Here is a 17,901-nt window from a genome sequence, read left to right as displayed (position 1 = left end):
GGCTGCCATTTGAGAGTTGTGCAAGTCTTGTTTTATTTATTTATATATATATTTAAAGACAAAAAAACACATTAAAGAACAATAAAATGTAGACTTTAAGCAACCTCTTTGTCACAGATAAAATATTTCATGTTTCCAATTTTTTATTTGAGATCCTGAAAGAGAATCATACTTTATATCAAATTTTTACTAAACTGAAAAAACATATGTGGGTTTGAAACATTGCCTAGGTTCTAAATGCATTTTTGAAAAACCTCCCAAATCGATGAAAATGTATCTTTTTTTATTTCCAGGCAATCTTCATGTTATTGCAGTAACTTTCTAAAATATGCCATTAATCTGAAACGTGATATTATTAAGATCCAGCAGGTTTGTGACATTTGAGGGAATTTAGATGTAGTCTAAATAAAATGTTTTCACAATGTTTCTTTGCAGGAGCTAAAATTCCAGAAGTTTGAGTGTTTGTGAAGTATAGATATCTACGACTGTATTTCTTCAGTTGTAGGTCTTGGAAATATCAAGTGACTTTGTAAAGACATGCTTCAGCTGCGGATACATACATCCTGTCTGTGTTTCATGCTCTGTTAATGAGGTCATATGATACTTTCCTGCTATCAGATGCAGCAGCGTTCTACAGCCCTCAGATTCTTAGGCTGTTATTTGAGATATAGGCATGTGTGACCAGCCGTTAGAGTTCCCCGCTGTACAGCCTGGGGTTCAAAACACCCCTGAAAGGATCTACTACCACTTGTGTACAAGTGCACCAGACTTCAAATTTATTCAACTTTTACAATTTTTGTTTTTTTAAAATGCTCTGTTCTACATTGTTTAGGTACAAGTTTTAGTTTATTTATTATGTGATTTTAAGCATTTAATGTTGTTCAATGCCTGCCTACAGTAAGCAGTTACAAAAATGTACATTTGGAATTACTTAGTTGATAAGCTAACAGAATTTCACTTTTAAAATAAAAACTTGTCAAATTACAATTTTGGAATAATGTCAATTTAACATTTTAATACAATCTTTTTTCAAATAATTTCTTCTAATTTGTCCACCATGACAAACTAATTTTCAAAACAGTTTTCTTTAGTTTTGTCATTTGGCACTAAATCAATCACAACAAATATTGTTGCTATTCAAGAAGCAAAATCCGTTAAACTACAACAAATAATTTTTCGTTTATTTAGTTTATTGATATATTTTTTTAGCCGTTATAACAAAACTTAAAAAAAAAAAAAACGGCTAAGTTTGTTTTTAAATCGAGCTAAATTGAGTCCCCTCTAGTTATAAATGTGAAAATTCAGTTTGACCTTAACTGAGCTCATTACTTTGAACATAATTTAAACCTAGTTTTTAAGTTAAATGTCAGAAGAAACTATTTTGTACCGTAACACAAGACTAATCCACCAAGATCCACCTTATTTAGATGATCTTATCTGGTTATTTATCATAAACATTTGTAATTAATTAATTTGAATTATTTTAATGTATTTATTTTAATTGTATTTACTTTTAGTTTTATATATTTAAATACATTATGTATTCAACTTACCGGTAACTTTTTTTAGCCCCAGTATTTTCCCCCTTCTGTTTGCCAGTTTAGTCTGGGGTTGTTGCACGGTGATCGCCCTCACTAGGGGAGCTGGGGTCCAGCTTTGCAGTGAGTGGGCCCCTGTTGCTGTCTCGATCTGGGTGGCGCCGTGGCGATGCTCCTGCGGCTGACCTCCTGGTATGAATAGATTACCAAAATGCTGTCTCCTCACAGCAGAGCCCAGCTATATGTTTCTGTTGCAAGTACAGGCATGTTTTCCTGTATTAATCTATATTGTGTGTGTGGGGGGTCATGAGGTGTAGGTGTCAATGGAGGGGAAGGGGAGGGCAAAGGGGTGGTTTGGAATTTAAGTTACATTTTTAAAATTCTGTATGCCTGCTTGCTTTTAACTGTAAAGTGATTTTTTTTAATACATAAAGTGTGATTTGATTCAATGTTTAAGAGCTTTAGTTTAAGAGATTCTGACCCCAGGTCCAACAAGAGTCACTTTGAAATATTTTAGCTTATTGTGCAAATTAAAAGCTTTAAACATCACTGTTAGCATCAAAGACAAAAGATGGATGAACCATCCATGACCAATTGACCATTCAAAAATGGGAAAATAAATGGGATAAACACACTGTTAACAGTTGGATGTTCCAGAGCTAGTGCAGTTACCTTACACATTAAAAAAACTCAATTTTTATCTATTTTTATTTCAAATGTAAAATCTATTGATAAAATATGTGAAAAAGTGGCTCCATAACTAAGTAAATGCAAATAATGTCATTAGTTTAAGCCTCTAGCCTTTGTTCAGACGTGTGCTGCCTTGTCCCAAATATTATTGACCCAAATACACATTGAAGACTAAGAATCGTAAATTGTTGCCGAGCCACTGATGTATTTTAGGTGCTGCTGTAGCTTTGTTCTCACATAAAGATCATGGTTAAGGCTGATGAAGTTATGAGTCACACCACACACTCTTTAAAGCAATGTTCCTCCATGTTAAAGTAAAAGACAGAAGTATTTCAGAAAAAAGAGAAGGAAATAAAAACTCTTCCAGATGTAACGATGAAGTAGCTTTTGTTTGAGTTCTCGTCTGGTTGAGTGGTTTGGTTTGGGGTCTGAGTTGCTTGGCAACAGTTGGTGTAATCCTGTCAGTGAGTATCATCTTCATCAATTCTGACCACAATCTTGGTTGAGCCTCTTAACTTTCCTGATGTGATTATCTAGCCTCATTAGCCTTATTTTATACAGTAATTCATGTGGTTGTCCAGCTCTGCCATGACACTCATCCTTTGTAAGCTCTGCCAATCTTCTTTTTCTGATTTTTGTCAGGGAAAGTGAATTAAAATTACTAAAACCAAATGACCACTTTTTTATTTGACTTTCTTGTTTAGTAGCCAGTAGGTGGCACTGCTGGTGAAGCCACTGTTGACTGGCAAAAATGCCTGCTAATAGAGCCTAATAAAATCAGTTCACATTGTTGAGAGCTGTTCAAGTTGCTGAGCTTCATTTTCCTTTGCCTGAAATGGCCCTGAGGTCTGCACATTAACTTTAGACCATTAAGGCTTTTTCTTTCAGAAATTCTGGCATCTCCTGAACAGTTCGGTTCACACTTGTTTGTCAGCTGCAGTCAAGCCTTTAAAAAATCTTATAACACTCATTTACAGCCTGTTAAGTCTTACAATGAGAGCTTTGTTTTTGAAAAAAAAAACATATTTTGCTCTGTGGAATCGGACACGTGTGCACTTTTTCTTTGTTAAAGGTTTATTTTTAAGAAAAAACAGAAGGAAGCTGGTACTGCGTCTTCAGCACCAACTTATTTTATTTTAATTTTCATTTCCATAAAACAACAATAACAATAGATATTACAAAAGATCTCATGCCTGGGAAATGAAATGGAGCAGAAAGAACAAAACTTATTTTTTTCTGCCTCTTTTACATACTAAGGAGAAAGAAAAGAATAAAAAAAAGGTATATAAACATATATAGACATATCTGTTATATAGCAAATACACTTGTTTACATCAAAACATTCAGTTTAGAATAACAGAACTACTTGCAAGATTGTACCTTATTTTTAAATGTGGGTGTCTGGAATTGAGCAACACCCTTCATTGATTTGATTTTCAGTAACAATTCTTTAAGTTTTTTTAACTTTTGAATTGATTGGTTGAGATTGTTCCATATCTTGACTCCTTGAATGAAAACACATCTTTCCTTTGTTTTGGTTCTTAATTTTGGCAATGAGAAAATGTCTCATCCTTTTAAATTGTAAGTATTTTGTTGCATTTAACAACTCTTCTTTATGCATTCATTTTAAAATAGTTTAATCAACTAAATGTTTACATTTAACCATCTTTAATTTACTAAATAATGGATCGGAAAGATTTCTGTAATTTCTGCAAGAGATAATTTTTATGGCCTTTTTTGACTTAAAAGATAATTTTCTTGTAATTTTTTTGCCCTCCCAAAAATCCTCGTGATCATGCTGATGTTTGAAATAGGAAATAACATTTTCACCTGATGTACACATCTTCCTCTTCTTCAAATCTTTGCTGTTTGATTTCAAAGTGGTTTATGGCGTGAAAGGCTGCAGGATACTTCTTGTGATGTCTGCCGCGCTCTTTGTTTTAATGCCAAGTGAACTGTCTGGATCTTATCTGCTGCTTGGAGACATTTTTGTCCCTTGTTGCGATAGATTTCTACCTGAATTTTGTTACACCTAAACTATAAATTCTGTCACCAAGGTCATATAAGTTTAGAATTGGCCTGTGAAGGTTAGAAGTGATATGGTTTCTGCACACAATCTTGCACAGTTTAGCTCCTTGGTAGATTGGACTGTATTCAATGATCAGGAAGGACAAAATTCATGAATTAGCTTTTATTTCCAAACAGTAAAAAATAAGTATTTCCCCTTGCATGAGATTTGGTTGTAAAAACAGCCAGCCCTCCCTCCAGGCAAAACAGTCTCCAACATTCAGTGAGGTGCCTTGTCGAGTCAAAAACGTTGCCTTTTCTTTTTCTCTGCTGTGCGTTTTCCTGCAGCTTACCAGCTTAGTTTTGAACTCAAAACAAAGCAAAGTTTTTTTTTTAAATTTGAATTCACATCAATTTTAGCCCAAAAAAGTTTTTTTTGTAATACATTCAAAAACAGCCATAAAAAAATTACACCTGCTAGCTTTTATGTTTTGTAAATATTCAGAGCCTAATACTATATAACAAGAATGCGTTGACAAAATCAGAAAAAGCTGAACCTCAGGGCATAGTCTGACCCACATTTTTGCCTGATTTTGAGTAAGTTCTGTTTTCCAAAGATTCCCAGTCCACCTGTGCTCTTATTAATGCAAACAAACATCGCTGAATGCCTGAGTACTGGAACTTCAGTTGGAATGTGTCAAACTTTGGTTTTACTCCACCCAGGTATGTAGACTGATGGAGGTCGCGGAGGTCACAGTAATTGCATCTTCATATTTCAGAAAGTATTTTCCTGACTGTTGACCGATGCTGGAAAGATGAAAGACCGCAGCCTGACTTCACAAGCGGGAGGTTTCAGCTTCATGGTGTGACTGCCGAAGCTTAGCTGCTTTTGCTGCCTGAGCTGGGGACAACACCTCCCAAGTCCCTCCGCCTGATTCAGCTGCGTGTTTTGGTGATGCTGATCTGCATGAAGCTGCTGTTTGCCCCTGCCAAACTCCAGAGGGCTTTAGATCCTGTGCAAAGTTCTTCCCCTGCACAACTTCGTATTTTACTCCTGTTGCTGGAACTTACTGTTTCTGTTGGGGTTGTGTGGAAAACTAGAAGAAGAGACATATTTATCCAAGAGCCTGATTGAGAAGAGATGAGCTGCTCTGTGGAGGAGCTTAAGTGAAGGAAACACCATTGTGAGAGTTTATGAAGGAGGAACTGCCATGTAGGACTCCATTAATGACACCACATATATTATACTGATACAATATTCTCAGGACATTCTTGTGACTTAAGATAAACTTTGTCCAATAGTCCTTGTTTGAGTTTTCTTTGTACTGCTTTGGTGGTTTAAAAAGCCATTGTCGAACCACTGATTATGCGACCTAGTCCTTAAAAGTCTCCCAAGTGATTCCTAACAACATGCTACTCCTGTCTAGATGACTGGGATTCATTTTAGTCCTGGAATGATTTCATTTAGATGAGTAAGTGATCAAACACATGTATTTGCAAGATATCGTGCAAGGATTTAAATAGCTTTCTTTTTCCAATTACTGTCATTTCGAACACGTTTGTAGTCAAAGAATGGAAGAAAAAATCAAAACCTTATCACTGGCAGCCTCTGCCAGGAGTTTAGAGCATCTTAACTGAAAGCAGCATCAAGACAGATGGTTTTTCTACTATACAGAACTTGTTTAGTGAAGGATCGTGTTTTTTGTGTGGCACTGCAATGCACTTCAAAAACTTAAAAATCCTATCTATAGCTTTTAGTAAAACAGAAAATATCGACAAAAGACAACAACAACATAAATCCTTAGATTTTAATTTGTGGATTAACCTGATTTTGAGAATTTGTCAAAAAGGTCCTTCCAGACTGAGCATGCTAATCGTATTAACAAATTGTGGCAGCGCAGTGAAGAAACGGCTGAGGGTCCCATTGTGGCCGAGCAGTTGCCATTCTGCCAGCAGTCTGCACAGAGCAGCAGATACTCGATCTTTAAAGAACTCTTGAATTCTGTGTTTTCATCTGAAGAACGGGACATTAGCAACAAAAACAAATGCTAAACTCGCCTTATTCTTCTGCTTTTAAAGTCACCATATCTATTTTCCACTTCTGTCAGTGTTGATGTTTGTTGTCTTTGCTAGAAAAATGTTTCTGTTTTGTGTTGCCAGTAGCGATGTTCAGGCTTCTGACCACTGTTCTGGCCTTCCTCTGTGTTTGCCCATATTTCTGTGGTGTGTCATGTTGCCATGGCTGCAGGCGTGGTGGGCCGGCCACGCCCAGGCAGGACTTTTCTATGAGTCACAGCGGTGGTCAGTCACACAGAAGCACTCGTGTTCCTTCTCTTCCTGGAACAGTTCTTCTTATTGTGATGCTATTTAGAAACGAGCACTAATTTATTTGCTGCTTTTTTTTCAAAGCCTTTTTTAGTTCAACACTGAGCCACTCTGACATTGTCTTCTCTTAAAGCCTCATCATTTTTTCATAAATCTCAGCAGTTTCTCAGTTTTAGCTATTTCTGGCGGGCTTTCTATTCCTATCTCTTACATCCAGTTATACTTTTGTGCAAAAACACACATTTCCAATGAATGTTACTTTGGATTCTGGTTTTCATTTGAGTTCCTGCTATATCTGATCTGCTAATGGTTTTTAATGATCTGTGGATACAAAAAGCATGTCTTTAAATTCATAAAACAATCATTTATTCTATAAACTGTACATTCAGTATCCTAAAAGCTGCTGCATGACAATCTTGCAAGTTTTGCTAACTTCTTTAAATTAAATTTCAACTTTCTAATAGTTTCTTAAGTAAAAGTACTTGTTTGGATAGGAAAAAAAACACATTTCTGGGACTTGAGTAAGTCACAAAATAGGATTTTAGCATCACATCCTCTCCAGGCAGGGGATGAACACGTGTGCTTCTGTGTGACTGACCACTGCAGTGAGTCATCAAAAAAAATCCTGGCCAGGCGTGGCCAGCCTGCAGCCACGGTAACATGACACACCACTGAAATATTACAACTGGCAACCCCCGCCCTTTTTTAAAAATATCTTCTAAAATTAGAGTTTTCTCCAGAGCCTTGTAAATTGTACAAAACTTAGAATTTATAAAACATTACTATCTCAAAAAGCTAAAAAAAAAATCTAAATGCTTCTTTATCTTGTAACATTATTATTTTTTGGCCGAACTGCTTCCTTTCAGTTGAGCAGTGTTTTTGTTTTCTCCTGTTTTTTGAGGCCTGTGATTTAGGATGATATGATTTGATGAGAATGACGTGGAACAAACAAATGGACTGATATCAAAGGTGCTAGAGGGGCTGCATAGATAGAGCCGAGAATACATTGCTACTGTATTTCAACACAGAAGTGACTGTGTAGCACACAGAAAATGTAAATGAAAAGGTCATCTTTGATCACATCTGTTAAGATGTAAGCATACATCATTATCATCAATGCAACAGCTTATAGGACATACAAAGACTCTCCTATTCAGAGACATTATTTGTATCATTTATAGCAGCATATTATTTTTTAAACAGAATTTGAGCAACACATTGAGTGTTCACGTTATTGTGACTGGCAGCTGGTTTGAAGTCTGTGGTCTGGGGGGGTCCCAGCTCCTGTGGACACAGGAGTTTCACCCACCAGGTACTTAGCACGCCTTGTGGTTGTGGATGAAATATGTCTTAAATGTTTGACATATTAAGACATGTTTCTATCAAAAATAAAAAGGAAACCTTGACTTTTATTTTGGGCTAAAATTTATAAATTAGAGAATATCTGTCAACACTGCAAACTGGTAAACGTACACCAACAAAATACTTCCAAAGAAAGCTTTGAGTTATCAAATTGTCCATGTGATAAACAGTTGTGATGAAGAGGAGACGATATCATTTTGTTGTCTACGAACATTTTTATGATGTAAAAACCAAAAAACTTAGCACAGCTGATTTACAGTAGTCAGCAAGTAGTACAATTCAATGTAGAATTACCGGGGATGAATATTAACTTGAATTGTTTGTTTTTATTCCCACATTTACATTTTCTAAAACGCATAAGAAATGGAGTTTAAAAAAAAAAAAAAAAACCTCCATTAAAAAATCCAAAAAGGTGAAATGGTTTAATCTAAAAGTTTTGGCTATTTTTTCTTACTGTTCACAATCAAGAGGCAAAGATTTTGTAGTTCAAACGTTTTTTCAAATTATGGATTAGAAATCCAAGTTACAGCTGTCACTCTGGCCGTTTATTCTTGAATCTCCCTCATTTTAAAATGTTTGTTGCTTACTTATTATTAGTATTTTAGTTTTAACAATGCGTTTTTTTTATGAGGGCGGAGTCTTAAGTATTTGCATTTCAACAGAAACACATTTCAACACTTTTTTTTAATTTGCATGTACACTGAAGCAAGTTCCGATTTTATTAGGTAAAGATTTTCACTGCACTGCATACTGACTGTAAAGTGTGACAGTTGCACAATGGACCAAGAGTTTCTCAGCAGATGTTTGTGTAGGTTTTAAGCAATAGCCCCTCCCCCAGCAATTTTCCCACATCACCAAATGTCATAACCTCCATTTAACGATTTGGAAGGCCCCCTGAAAATGTTTTATTGTTTTCTATGAAGTGTGTCCTGGTATGCAGGGAGTATTTTATGTTTATTTGAAAGCAGTCTTTAACAGCTGTGAATGAAAGGAGTCTTTTTGCTGCTTTTGTAGAACTGCCTCAACAAGCCAACTCATGTATATGTTTCACCTGATTTACCAGTCAGAATCAACTTTAGGGCCCTTCTGTAATGTTTCTTTATTCTCTGACTAACTCTGCAGCATTGCTTTCTCATTGAATGTCGTTTGCAGGTTGTTTTTTTTTTTGTTCAGGTAGAAAAGTCTTTGTTCAAACTTAGGTGCAGCTGGTTTTATTTCTGTCCATCAGTGTTTTTGTGGTGGAAACCAAACCCAAAGGTTCTGTTACGGTTATTTTGTTTGATTTAGAGCCACAGGGCAGGTAATGGAGAACATCTGCAAAAAATAAAAAAAGCTGCATTCTATGAAGGAGAACTGCTCAGTCTTGAAGTTTGGCTCTGTAAAAAGAGGACTTTTACCAAAAAAAGATGTTGGAGGCGACGGTGCCTCTTTTTCAGAATGTCTCCCTGCTTTCAATTTTAGCAGGGTTTCTCACTCGTAAGACATTCTTTCTATTTATCTTCACTTTCTGCATCTGTATATCATCCCCATCCATTTGACAGGCTATCAAAATACCATGGAGCTGGCAGCATCTATTTACCCTTTCATCTGCAGGAGAGCTTCATCTGTTGTAAATATCACTGCAGTGATGGTCTCAGAAGGGGTACATTTCACTCTCTGTCATTAAAAACATTTCAACTTGAAAGGCCTTCTTTAATTGGTACACAAACCCTCCCCTCTCTGCATTATAAGTCAAGAAAACGGGGGCAAATTGGATTATCAACGAGATCGGAAAAAAACCCAAAAAACTGCAGGGGTTAATTAACTTTAAGTGCACACGCCTCCAAATGGCGCCAGATGTTTGTGTCCGTGTTTGCACATCTTGTGGCTCATCACTGTGAGGAATCAGATATTAATTACAGAATGGTTAGCAGCTGCAGCCAGAACTTTGTGTGAGTGAGTGCATGTATGTGTAGGGTAAAGAGGGGAGTGGTGGCTCGGTTCCTTAACGTAGGAGGATTCGTTCTGCCTAACATTTTCCAAACATCCTGCCTGAAAATCCCTGCTGGCACCGGGGTTTTGGATTGTTGCGCTCCACTCTCTGTGGGTCTCAGGAGACCCGAAGTAACAGAAGCTTAAATGCTGACACTTCTATGATGAGGAGTGGAAAGACTTGATGGCTTTTCCATTATGGGCTTGACTGGTTTGGGATGAGGCCTGAGAGGACAGATGGGGAGAAAAATGGGACTTTGTCCGTACTTGAGTGATTTGACCTTCACAGTCAGTCTTTCCAAGCTACATATTCTGGAACCAATGTGGCACTTTGACATTAGGGTATACTTTATTACGCTGCGGGGTTTAGAATACAATGAAACCTCTGTTTCTTTAACTACTTCCAGCTTTGAAGGCGTCTAAAAAGCAGTTTGGATGGAGTATCCTAAGCAGCCACAAATGTAATCTGTGAAGAGCTAGTTACATTTGATTGCTCGGTCATCTCCTTCCTTACTATTAAAACCACATCTCAAATTTGGTCAGAAAACTAAATAATTCTTACATGTGTGTTGGGTTCATTTTTTATTTTATTTAGTTTTAATCAACCACAATTTCTTTAAACAAACTTTCTGATTGAGAGTTATTTTCTGGGAAAATATCTTTGCTAAATTGACGCAAATAATTTGGTATTTTTCAGAAGAAAGTTCTTCCATTTTTTCAAACATAAAAACAGGCTTTGTTTCAATTTGTAAATTGCAGGAACAATACAATTGTTGCACATTCTGTGGTGCAATTAGACTGGAATTTCAATGCTTGAAACGTCTTCATTTTTTGTTGATCACTTTCTAAAATTTTAAATGCCGGATAACTAAAAAACATTTACAACTGTACAGTTGTTTTATTAGGAAAAAATGTTTCCTTTCTGTTTGGCAGTGAAAGAAAAAAAAATCTGCATTTAAGCAGTTCAGAATTTAAGATTTGGTTTTCCAAATAGGTTGTGGGCTGTGAAAGAGCAGAACTTTGACTTCAGTGTCACATATGTTATTAAAAGAAAATGCAAACTTACCACAGAAAAGCAATTACTCACCCTTGGAATTTGGAGACTGAACTGTTTGGGAAGGATAGGCATCTAAAATAAAATGAACCGAAAGGCCATGAAGGGAGGAGGAAGTCACCATGTAGGACTTCAGTGTGTTACTGCATGATTGCACGTAATCATGTAGACCTCATAGAAATATTTGGTACTGTTGGTCTTCCATGTTTGAAATTTTCTAGGGCAGGGTTCTGCAACCTGAGGCTTCGAAGCCACTTGTGGCTCTTTGGTTAAAAAAAAAAAAAAAAAAGTTTTTATTGTGAAGTAAAAAGTTAAAAAAGTAGAGTAAACTAAAACTTTTTCCAAATCATTCCCAAATAAATGAAGGACATGTATTACTCCACGAGGTTCCAACACAACATTACACAACTTCTACTAATTTGCTGCATTGAATTGATACTTTGTGTCTTTTATTTTGAAAGGGAGTCATGTGAACCTCTGTCAAGAGTTATAAACTATTTCATATTTTGAAAAAAAAGGCTATTTTCTCTTTGTTTTATTTATGCCAAAAAAAACTGTTTATATAATGGTACATAATAGCTAAAACATAAATGCAAATTATTTTTTTTAATTTCTCTAAAGGGTGAGTTAAGACTTTGTGGCTAATATTGGGTTGTGGTTGCTGATAAATCAACCCGAATGGTTCTTTAAGTGTTGAAGGGGTCATAATAGATCCACCTCATGATTATCAACTTAATACTTTTCTGTAGGATGGGAACGCAGCAGTCAAGCTGGTTTCTACAACCTAAAATTATTAGATTCAGTGGATGATTGCCACTTTTCCAAACCAGGTGTTGTTGTGTGTCAATGTGGTTTGAAGTGAAGAAGTGTTTTGCTCCTTCTGCGGTTTCACACAGACCTCTGTAAAACCCATAGAAAAAGAAAGATGTTAAAATGTTTCCCTGCTGTTTTGAAGGACACAGTGAAGAGGAGAAGCTGTGGGGGGGTGTAGGGCAGGATCAGATTGTGACCAACAATCTTGAGTTATGTGCGTCTTTATTACACTTTTGTGCATAAAGGCTTTGCTATACTCTTTGCCTGCTTTGGGTGTGAAATAGAGAAAATGTGTGGGAAAAATGTTATCCAGGCAGACATTGTTGGAGCAATGAAAAACTTATCTATGCTGATATCTTTATAACTTCTTCTGTAAATTCGTGTTCTGTTTTCACGTGAGCTCTGTCATCTTCTGGGGGGAAACTGCCTTTTATTTCTGTTTTTTTGGTTGAAGAAGGTCTGCCTGGTTTAATGTCCCATTTGCTCTGCCTGAGTCTGGTCTGCTGCCAGTGCTGGTGCACATGACTCAGCAGAGACTGGCAGATATGAGCACAATTCACTTGCAGTCACTTTTTCCGGCACGGCAGTCCCTATGTGGAAGTTGCCACCTTTCTTCTGCTTTTCACTCCAACGGTCATAAAGGTCACTAGGTGACAAGAGCATTGAAGAGTGGAGGAACAGACGGCTTTGAATCTGCTACCTGTGTTTCATGTAACCAAAGTAAAGGAAAGTCAGGCAGAAACTCTGAGCTGGAGCAGAAATTTGCTGGACAGGAAACTTCATGGAGGCTCTGATTCAGCACGGCCAAGGTAGGAAGTCCTTGTACAGTTCTGTCTTCCGACCAAAAGGTGTCAGCACAGAAATGCTTTGTTGGTGGTGTGTGGAGGAGCAGATGGTGAAAAGCTGGTATGAATGTTTTTGTTTGTTTGTTTGTTTTTTGGGAAAAAGAGACGTGTTTTTTGGGGATGTGTTTGCTAGATCTGACTCCACACCAGTCTGTTCTGCACAAATGATTGTGCAGACCTGATGTTAGACACCTCCCAGGATGGTTTGATGTTCAAGTTTCCTTTGGGGTGTAGACTGCAGCTCCTGACTGGTTGCTGCATACAGAACAGAGAACACAGACTTGGGTGGGCAAAAATGTCCACAATAACCACATTAATAGATACAACAAAACCTCTTGTAAGGTTTTTGTTAAATTTAAACAAACTAAAAGAAGTTTAAAAGGTTTACTTTAAACATTCAGTGCATTTTAAATCGTACTTGTGTTTAACCGGGAAGTAAGATGAAAATGAATGAACTTACCAAGAAATTGATTTTAATCTTAATTCTTAGTCAATTTTGATCGTGAGAACATTTTGAATTTTTATTTTTATATGCACAAAAGAGAGTGAACAGTTGATGAAGCCAGATGACTTTTTGTTCATTTAGACATTTAAAACTGCACAAATGTGTTGCATAGAGCCCTGAGTAAATCTATGGTTAAAGCAAGTTGACCGGCTGCACTAATAGTCAGTAATATGGTGAAAACTGAAGCTTGATAAAAGCATTCATTTTTCCAATTTGGTGCAAAGAAAAGAAGCTGCTTCACAAATATTCAGTAATGTGTGTTTCTGATGGATTTTTGAAGCTGACATGGTTGGATGAAAGCAGAATAATTGTGACTAATCGGTTTCATAAAACAAAGATCAATAGATCAGTTGACAACCCAAAAATATCATTTGTTGCTGTCGTGATTCTGTGGATGGATTTGTGCTCTTCCACTTTTTTCCAACTTTTCCAAGACTTTTCTACTGCAGAACATCTGGTTCATGTTCTAGTAACAGAAAAAAAAAATCCTGCCTTCCGCTCTTTGTCTAAACTCTTTAAGAAAACGTCCTGAGAATTTTTGAGCCCCCCACATATGGCTTCTGTCCAGCCGTGCTTGTCATACAAGATGCTCTTTCCACTGAGGAAAGCCTGACAAATCAAATCAAACTCGCAGAACTGTCGAGTTCTTCCTCCCCAGCCGTCCCTCTGCTCCTCTCCCCTTCTTTTTTTTTTTCTTCCTTTTTTTGCACGCCCCCCTGGTTTTGATCAGAACACAATGTCAGGAGGTTAGAGCTGACTCCCTGGCAGTTCTACATTCTCTCTAAAAGTGAGGAAGACGCTGAGGGAAGATGGACTCGTGCTGCTGTTTCTGTTGTGGACCACGAGACCATGGTAGGTTAGATTTGTGTCATTTTTTGGAAGTGATCTGCAGGATTCTGCAGTAGCAGTATGCAAATGCATTATGCATCAAATCTAAGGATCCGCTGTGCGGTGGAATTTCTTAAATGGAAATGACTCTTTACTCACCGGAACTTTCTCTTGCTCTTTCACTGAAATTAGAGGGATATTAAAAGGAATCTGTTTAAATTTTTCAGTATGAGTCGTTCTGGGATGTTTAGCTTTGGTGCTAATGTGGGAGAGTGCAGAACTGTATTGAAGTTATTGGCTGTTTGCATGTGAGGGGAGTGGGATGGAGCTGACCCCGCCCATGAAAGAGTGCTGGAGTTTATTTTTTTCCACACATCTGCACTGTTTCCCTGCAGTTTTCTCTGGGCTCAACCTTCAGATGTTTTAGTAAAAAGTGCCAGTCTGATCTGGATTTCCCTAATACCTTCCTTCTTCAAACTCGTAATCTTTAATCAGGAGTCTTTATCTGTCTAATCTGAGGCAACAGCGCTGGGGGCACTCTTCCAGAGTCCTTACAAGTGCTAAGTCAGTGCCGGACCTTTACATCACATCACCTTCTGTGTTCCTTGATTGTGCTTATGTCAAAGGCACCATCAGGTCAACATGCTATTGTCTATTTTAGTTGCTCCGCGGCGGAGCTGGATTGTCAATGTGTGACGGTAACACAAGTTGTGGTGTTGGGTTTCTGAGCGTCTAACAGGGTGACATTGACGACAGTCATGTCTCTCCTTTGAAGCGCCGAACAGATGGAAGCAGGTGTGTCTTAGGTATTTCTGTAGGTGCTTTCATACCTCTCAAAGATCAAGGAAAACTTTGAATCAAGTCTACTGGAATAAAAAAAATGTATATTTGTGTACTAATGCCTCCTGTGTTGCAGTTTCTCAAACATTTTTGTGGTGAAGCAGAATGGGGGGTTGGTAGTTTTATGCTATTTGGCTGCACTGTCCCTACACAAGGAAGAGATTAGCTTGTAGAGGAGTTACAAAATAAGAAAGAACGGATAGTTAGTGGGAAAATAAAATGTGGAGGCTTGGATCACTTGTGGCTCATAAACCACAATGGAAAATGGATTGAAAGGAAAGCGTTTTCAGCGGAGAAGAAGTTGGAAACTTTGACTCGAGTTCAGCTCTTATCAGGGCTGACCTGAAGGAGAGCACAGTCGGCCACACCAAACTGCTTCATGTATTATTAACTTCTGCAGATACGCCGCAGCGGGCAAAGAAAACCCAGCCAGTGCCAGCAGGGAGGAAGGAGCCGGCTGAGCCCAGGCACTCTGAGCTTATTTTTAGCCATGTCAGGCAAAAGAAAACTCTAAACCAGCTTTGAGTACTGTGCGAGAAAGGGAGGAACTGTAGTAGTAAAGAACAGAGGGAAAAAAGGGAGGGGAGGGAGTGACTGGCTGTCCCTGCCGGAGGACGAGAGCTGCCTCTCTTTAAACTCCCAGACAACTTGGCCACGTCTCTGGTTTTAGGAGTTTGGGATGGCATCCCACCCCTAGACGCTGACCCCTCTTCTCCACTCCCCCTTCACCTTTTGCCTGCGCCCCTCCTCCCTCACCCTGCCTATACAGAGCCCAGGACTCTCCACACTGAACCAAGCCCTAATGCCGGCAAGCCCCCCTGGAAATGTGTTCCCAACCTTGGTGGTTGTGGGCCACGTCGTCACCTTAATTGCCGTCTGGCGGTGGAGGGTGCGCAGAGCAGAGAGTGAAGGTAAGCGCACAGGTGGTGGCTTCACTCTGGTGGTGGACTAAAGAGACGGCTGCTTCTCCAGGCTTTCTGTGGAAACTGCGCGTCACCGGCGGTCCTTGTGTGTTCTGGTTGCTGCCTCTTGCGCTGTGTGATCATGGCGGGCACTCCTCCTCTCTGCCCCCCTCTTTCTCCCTCTTAGGGTTTGGTTTCCTGTGGAATGAATTGTTTCTGTTAACCCTGTAAATGCCGGCTGTGTGGAGGAGCAGATTAGTCTGGTTCAGTATAAAGGTTTTGTCTGTGCAAGCTCCAGTTAGCTGTGCTCCCAAGTTGTACTTAGAGGTGGATTTGGCTGCATTTACAGAAGCTTGTCAAGCCTGTTTTATTTTGTTTAACTTGCAAATGAACATTGCATGATACGGAAGCCCAGCTGTGGGTTTAAAAAAATGAAAAGACTCTTGGAGTTGGCCCGAATCTAAGCAGACACACCTGAGGCGGGTCCTTTTTATTGTTGACACAGACCGTCACAATGCAGCTCTGCAGGCAACACGCCCGCCGGCAAATTTAAGGATTCCTCTTTCTCTTGAACATCAAGACACAAAGACCTGTTTGGTAACCCCACATGCGTGGACTCCAGCCAAGAAAACTGAAAAGCATGAGACAATCATCACAGTAATTTCGTTATATCTCTGAAACGAATCAAAATTGTTTAGTCCCTTTCAAATGAAGCAGTTGAAAGGAAGCGTATTTACTACAGTTGGTTGTGAATATTTTTAAAGCAGCAAAAAGTCCTAATTGTCTGCTGTAAAATGACCTTGTGAGTTTGAAAGACACTTTATAAATAAAATATATATCATTAGTTGAATATTTTTGAAACAAAATATTTTAACTTTGGTTGTATTTTATTTTTCCGAAATAACTAAGACCCTTTTCCCTTTTGTTTTACTGGAGACACCACAGTCTATGAACAAGTCCTTTGTTGAAGTTTGAGGGCTTCTGTTGCAGCATGGATCCAAATTCTAGCTTTAACTAAGCCCAAATGAACACAGTTCTCAGTTCTATGGATGAGATCTTTTATTCTGCAGAAGGAAATGATGCTGCCATTAAACGATATAGTGTGCAAATCCCCTACTGTCAATACATCTTTTTATTGAGCTTTTTTTTCTGCAGAGCTTAATAATTTAAACATCTCAACTGTAAAAAGACTGCTTTGCAAATGGATCGCCTAAAAGAAAAATATGAGGAAATGGAATAAGAGACTTATTGTGTGTCTTTTTTTTACCTGAAGGGACCACCAATAAAGTGTGTAAATCACAACTAGTAAACATAATTAAAAAAAAGCTTGACACAAAGGCTGCTGCGTGACAGAATCTTACCTGTAAAGGGGCAGAGATTTGGATAGTACAACAGCTTCTTCAAAGGAGCAGAAAAGCAAGAAATACAACCAAGAATTGTTTTCTTTGTTTTTGTCTGTTAAACTGATGACATTGTTGCATTGCTGGATTGTTGGATGTTGGCTTCATTTGTTTATTAGATCGTTTTATTGATTTAGTCTTTCCTTATTTGCTCAAATCCACCAGGTTGTGACACTACTCACAAAACAGGCGCAAAATACAGGTCATATCTTCAGTTCTAAAACAATATCAATGGACGTCTTGCATTGATTTTCATGCTTTTCTTTGTTTTGTTTAGAATTGTTTTCCATAATGTTCAAGGTTGTGGTGGCATTATAGCCAATCTACATGGATAAAACTGTAGAGCTAAAAAAGATACATCTTTAATTGAGCCAAAACGGAAAATGCGGGACGCCACACTTTTTCCCCTTTTCATATTTTGAGTTTGTCATTGACTGCAACAAAATGTTTAAAAAGGCTGTAGTTGTCTATTTGACCTTGGTATTTTAGTGCTAGCTGGGAAATCATGTCAAGGGTTAATGTGTCTAAGTACAAATTGTGAGAAAATATGTGTCTTAATATCTACAGTGTGGTTATATATAAAGAGGAAACCAAGTGTTTGGCATCCTGATCAAATAAAGTTCCCTGGAAACACCTTTTTAATGGCTAACATTGCAAGGCAAACTGAAACCAAGAATCATATGCAATCTTTATCTGAGTCTGGAGCAGTTAAGCGGACAATCAGCAACTGCCTGCCTCTTTTGGTGACGCCAGTGTGACCTAACTCTACTTTTCATGGCTGAGTGGAGAATTTATCCACTTAGGTAAACTGACCTACAGTT

The 17,901-nt window shown here is 38.1% G+C and overlaps 1 protein-coding gene across 41 annotated transcripts in view; it reads left to right on the top strand.

Moving 5' to 3' along the window:
- pleca (plectin a) overlaps positions 1-17,901 on the top strand; it is a 92,688-nt gene that overhangs the window by 30,753 nt on the left and 44,034 nt on the right. For 3 of the 41 annotated variants that reach the window (XM_078954798.1, XM_020707214.3, XM_023959986.2), the window contains exon 1: positions 13,690-13,962. The exons of 32 other annotated variants lie outside the window; for them this stretch is intronic. In XM_078954798.1, the coding sequence (XP_078810924.1) occupies positions 13,920-13,962 (43 nt within the window). In that variant the 5' untranslated portion in view covers positions 13,690-13,919. Of the gene's footprint in view, positions 1-12,448; positions 12,570-13,689; positions 13,963-15,190; positions 15,690-17,901 lie in introns of those variants that run through there. 6 more of the 41 variants (XM_020707210.3, XM_020707207.3, XM_078954789.1 and 3 more) reach the window with 3 other exon arrangements.

Source organism: Oryzias latipes, chromosome 11, assembly GCF_053564925.1.
Source record: "Oryzias latipes strain Hd-rR chromosome 11, Olatipes_Hd-rR_3.1".
NCBI classification, from domain to species: domain Eukaryota; kingdom Metazoa; phylum Chordata; class Actinopteri; order Beloniformes; family Adrianichthyidae; genus Oryzias; species Oryzias latipes.
Note: the sequence above shows the minus strand (reverse complement) of the source record. Positions and strands in the feature narration are given on the sequence as shown.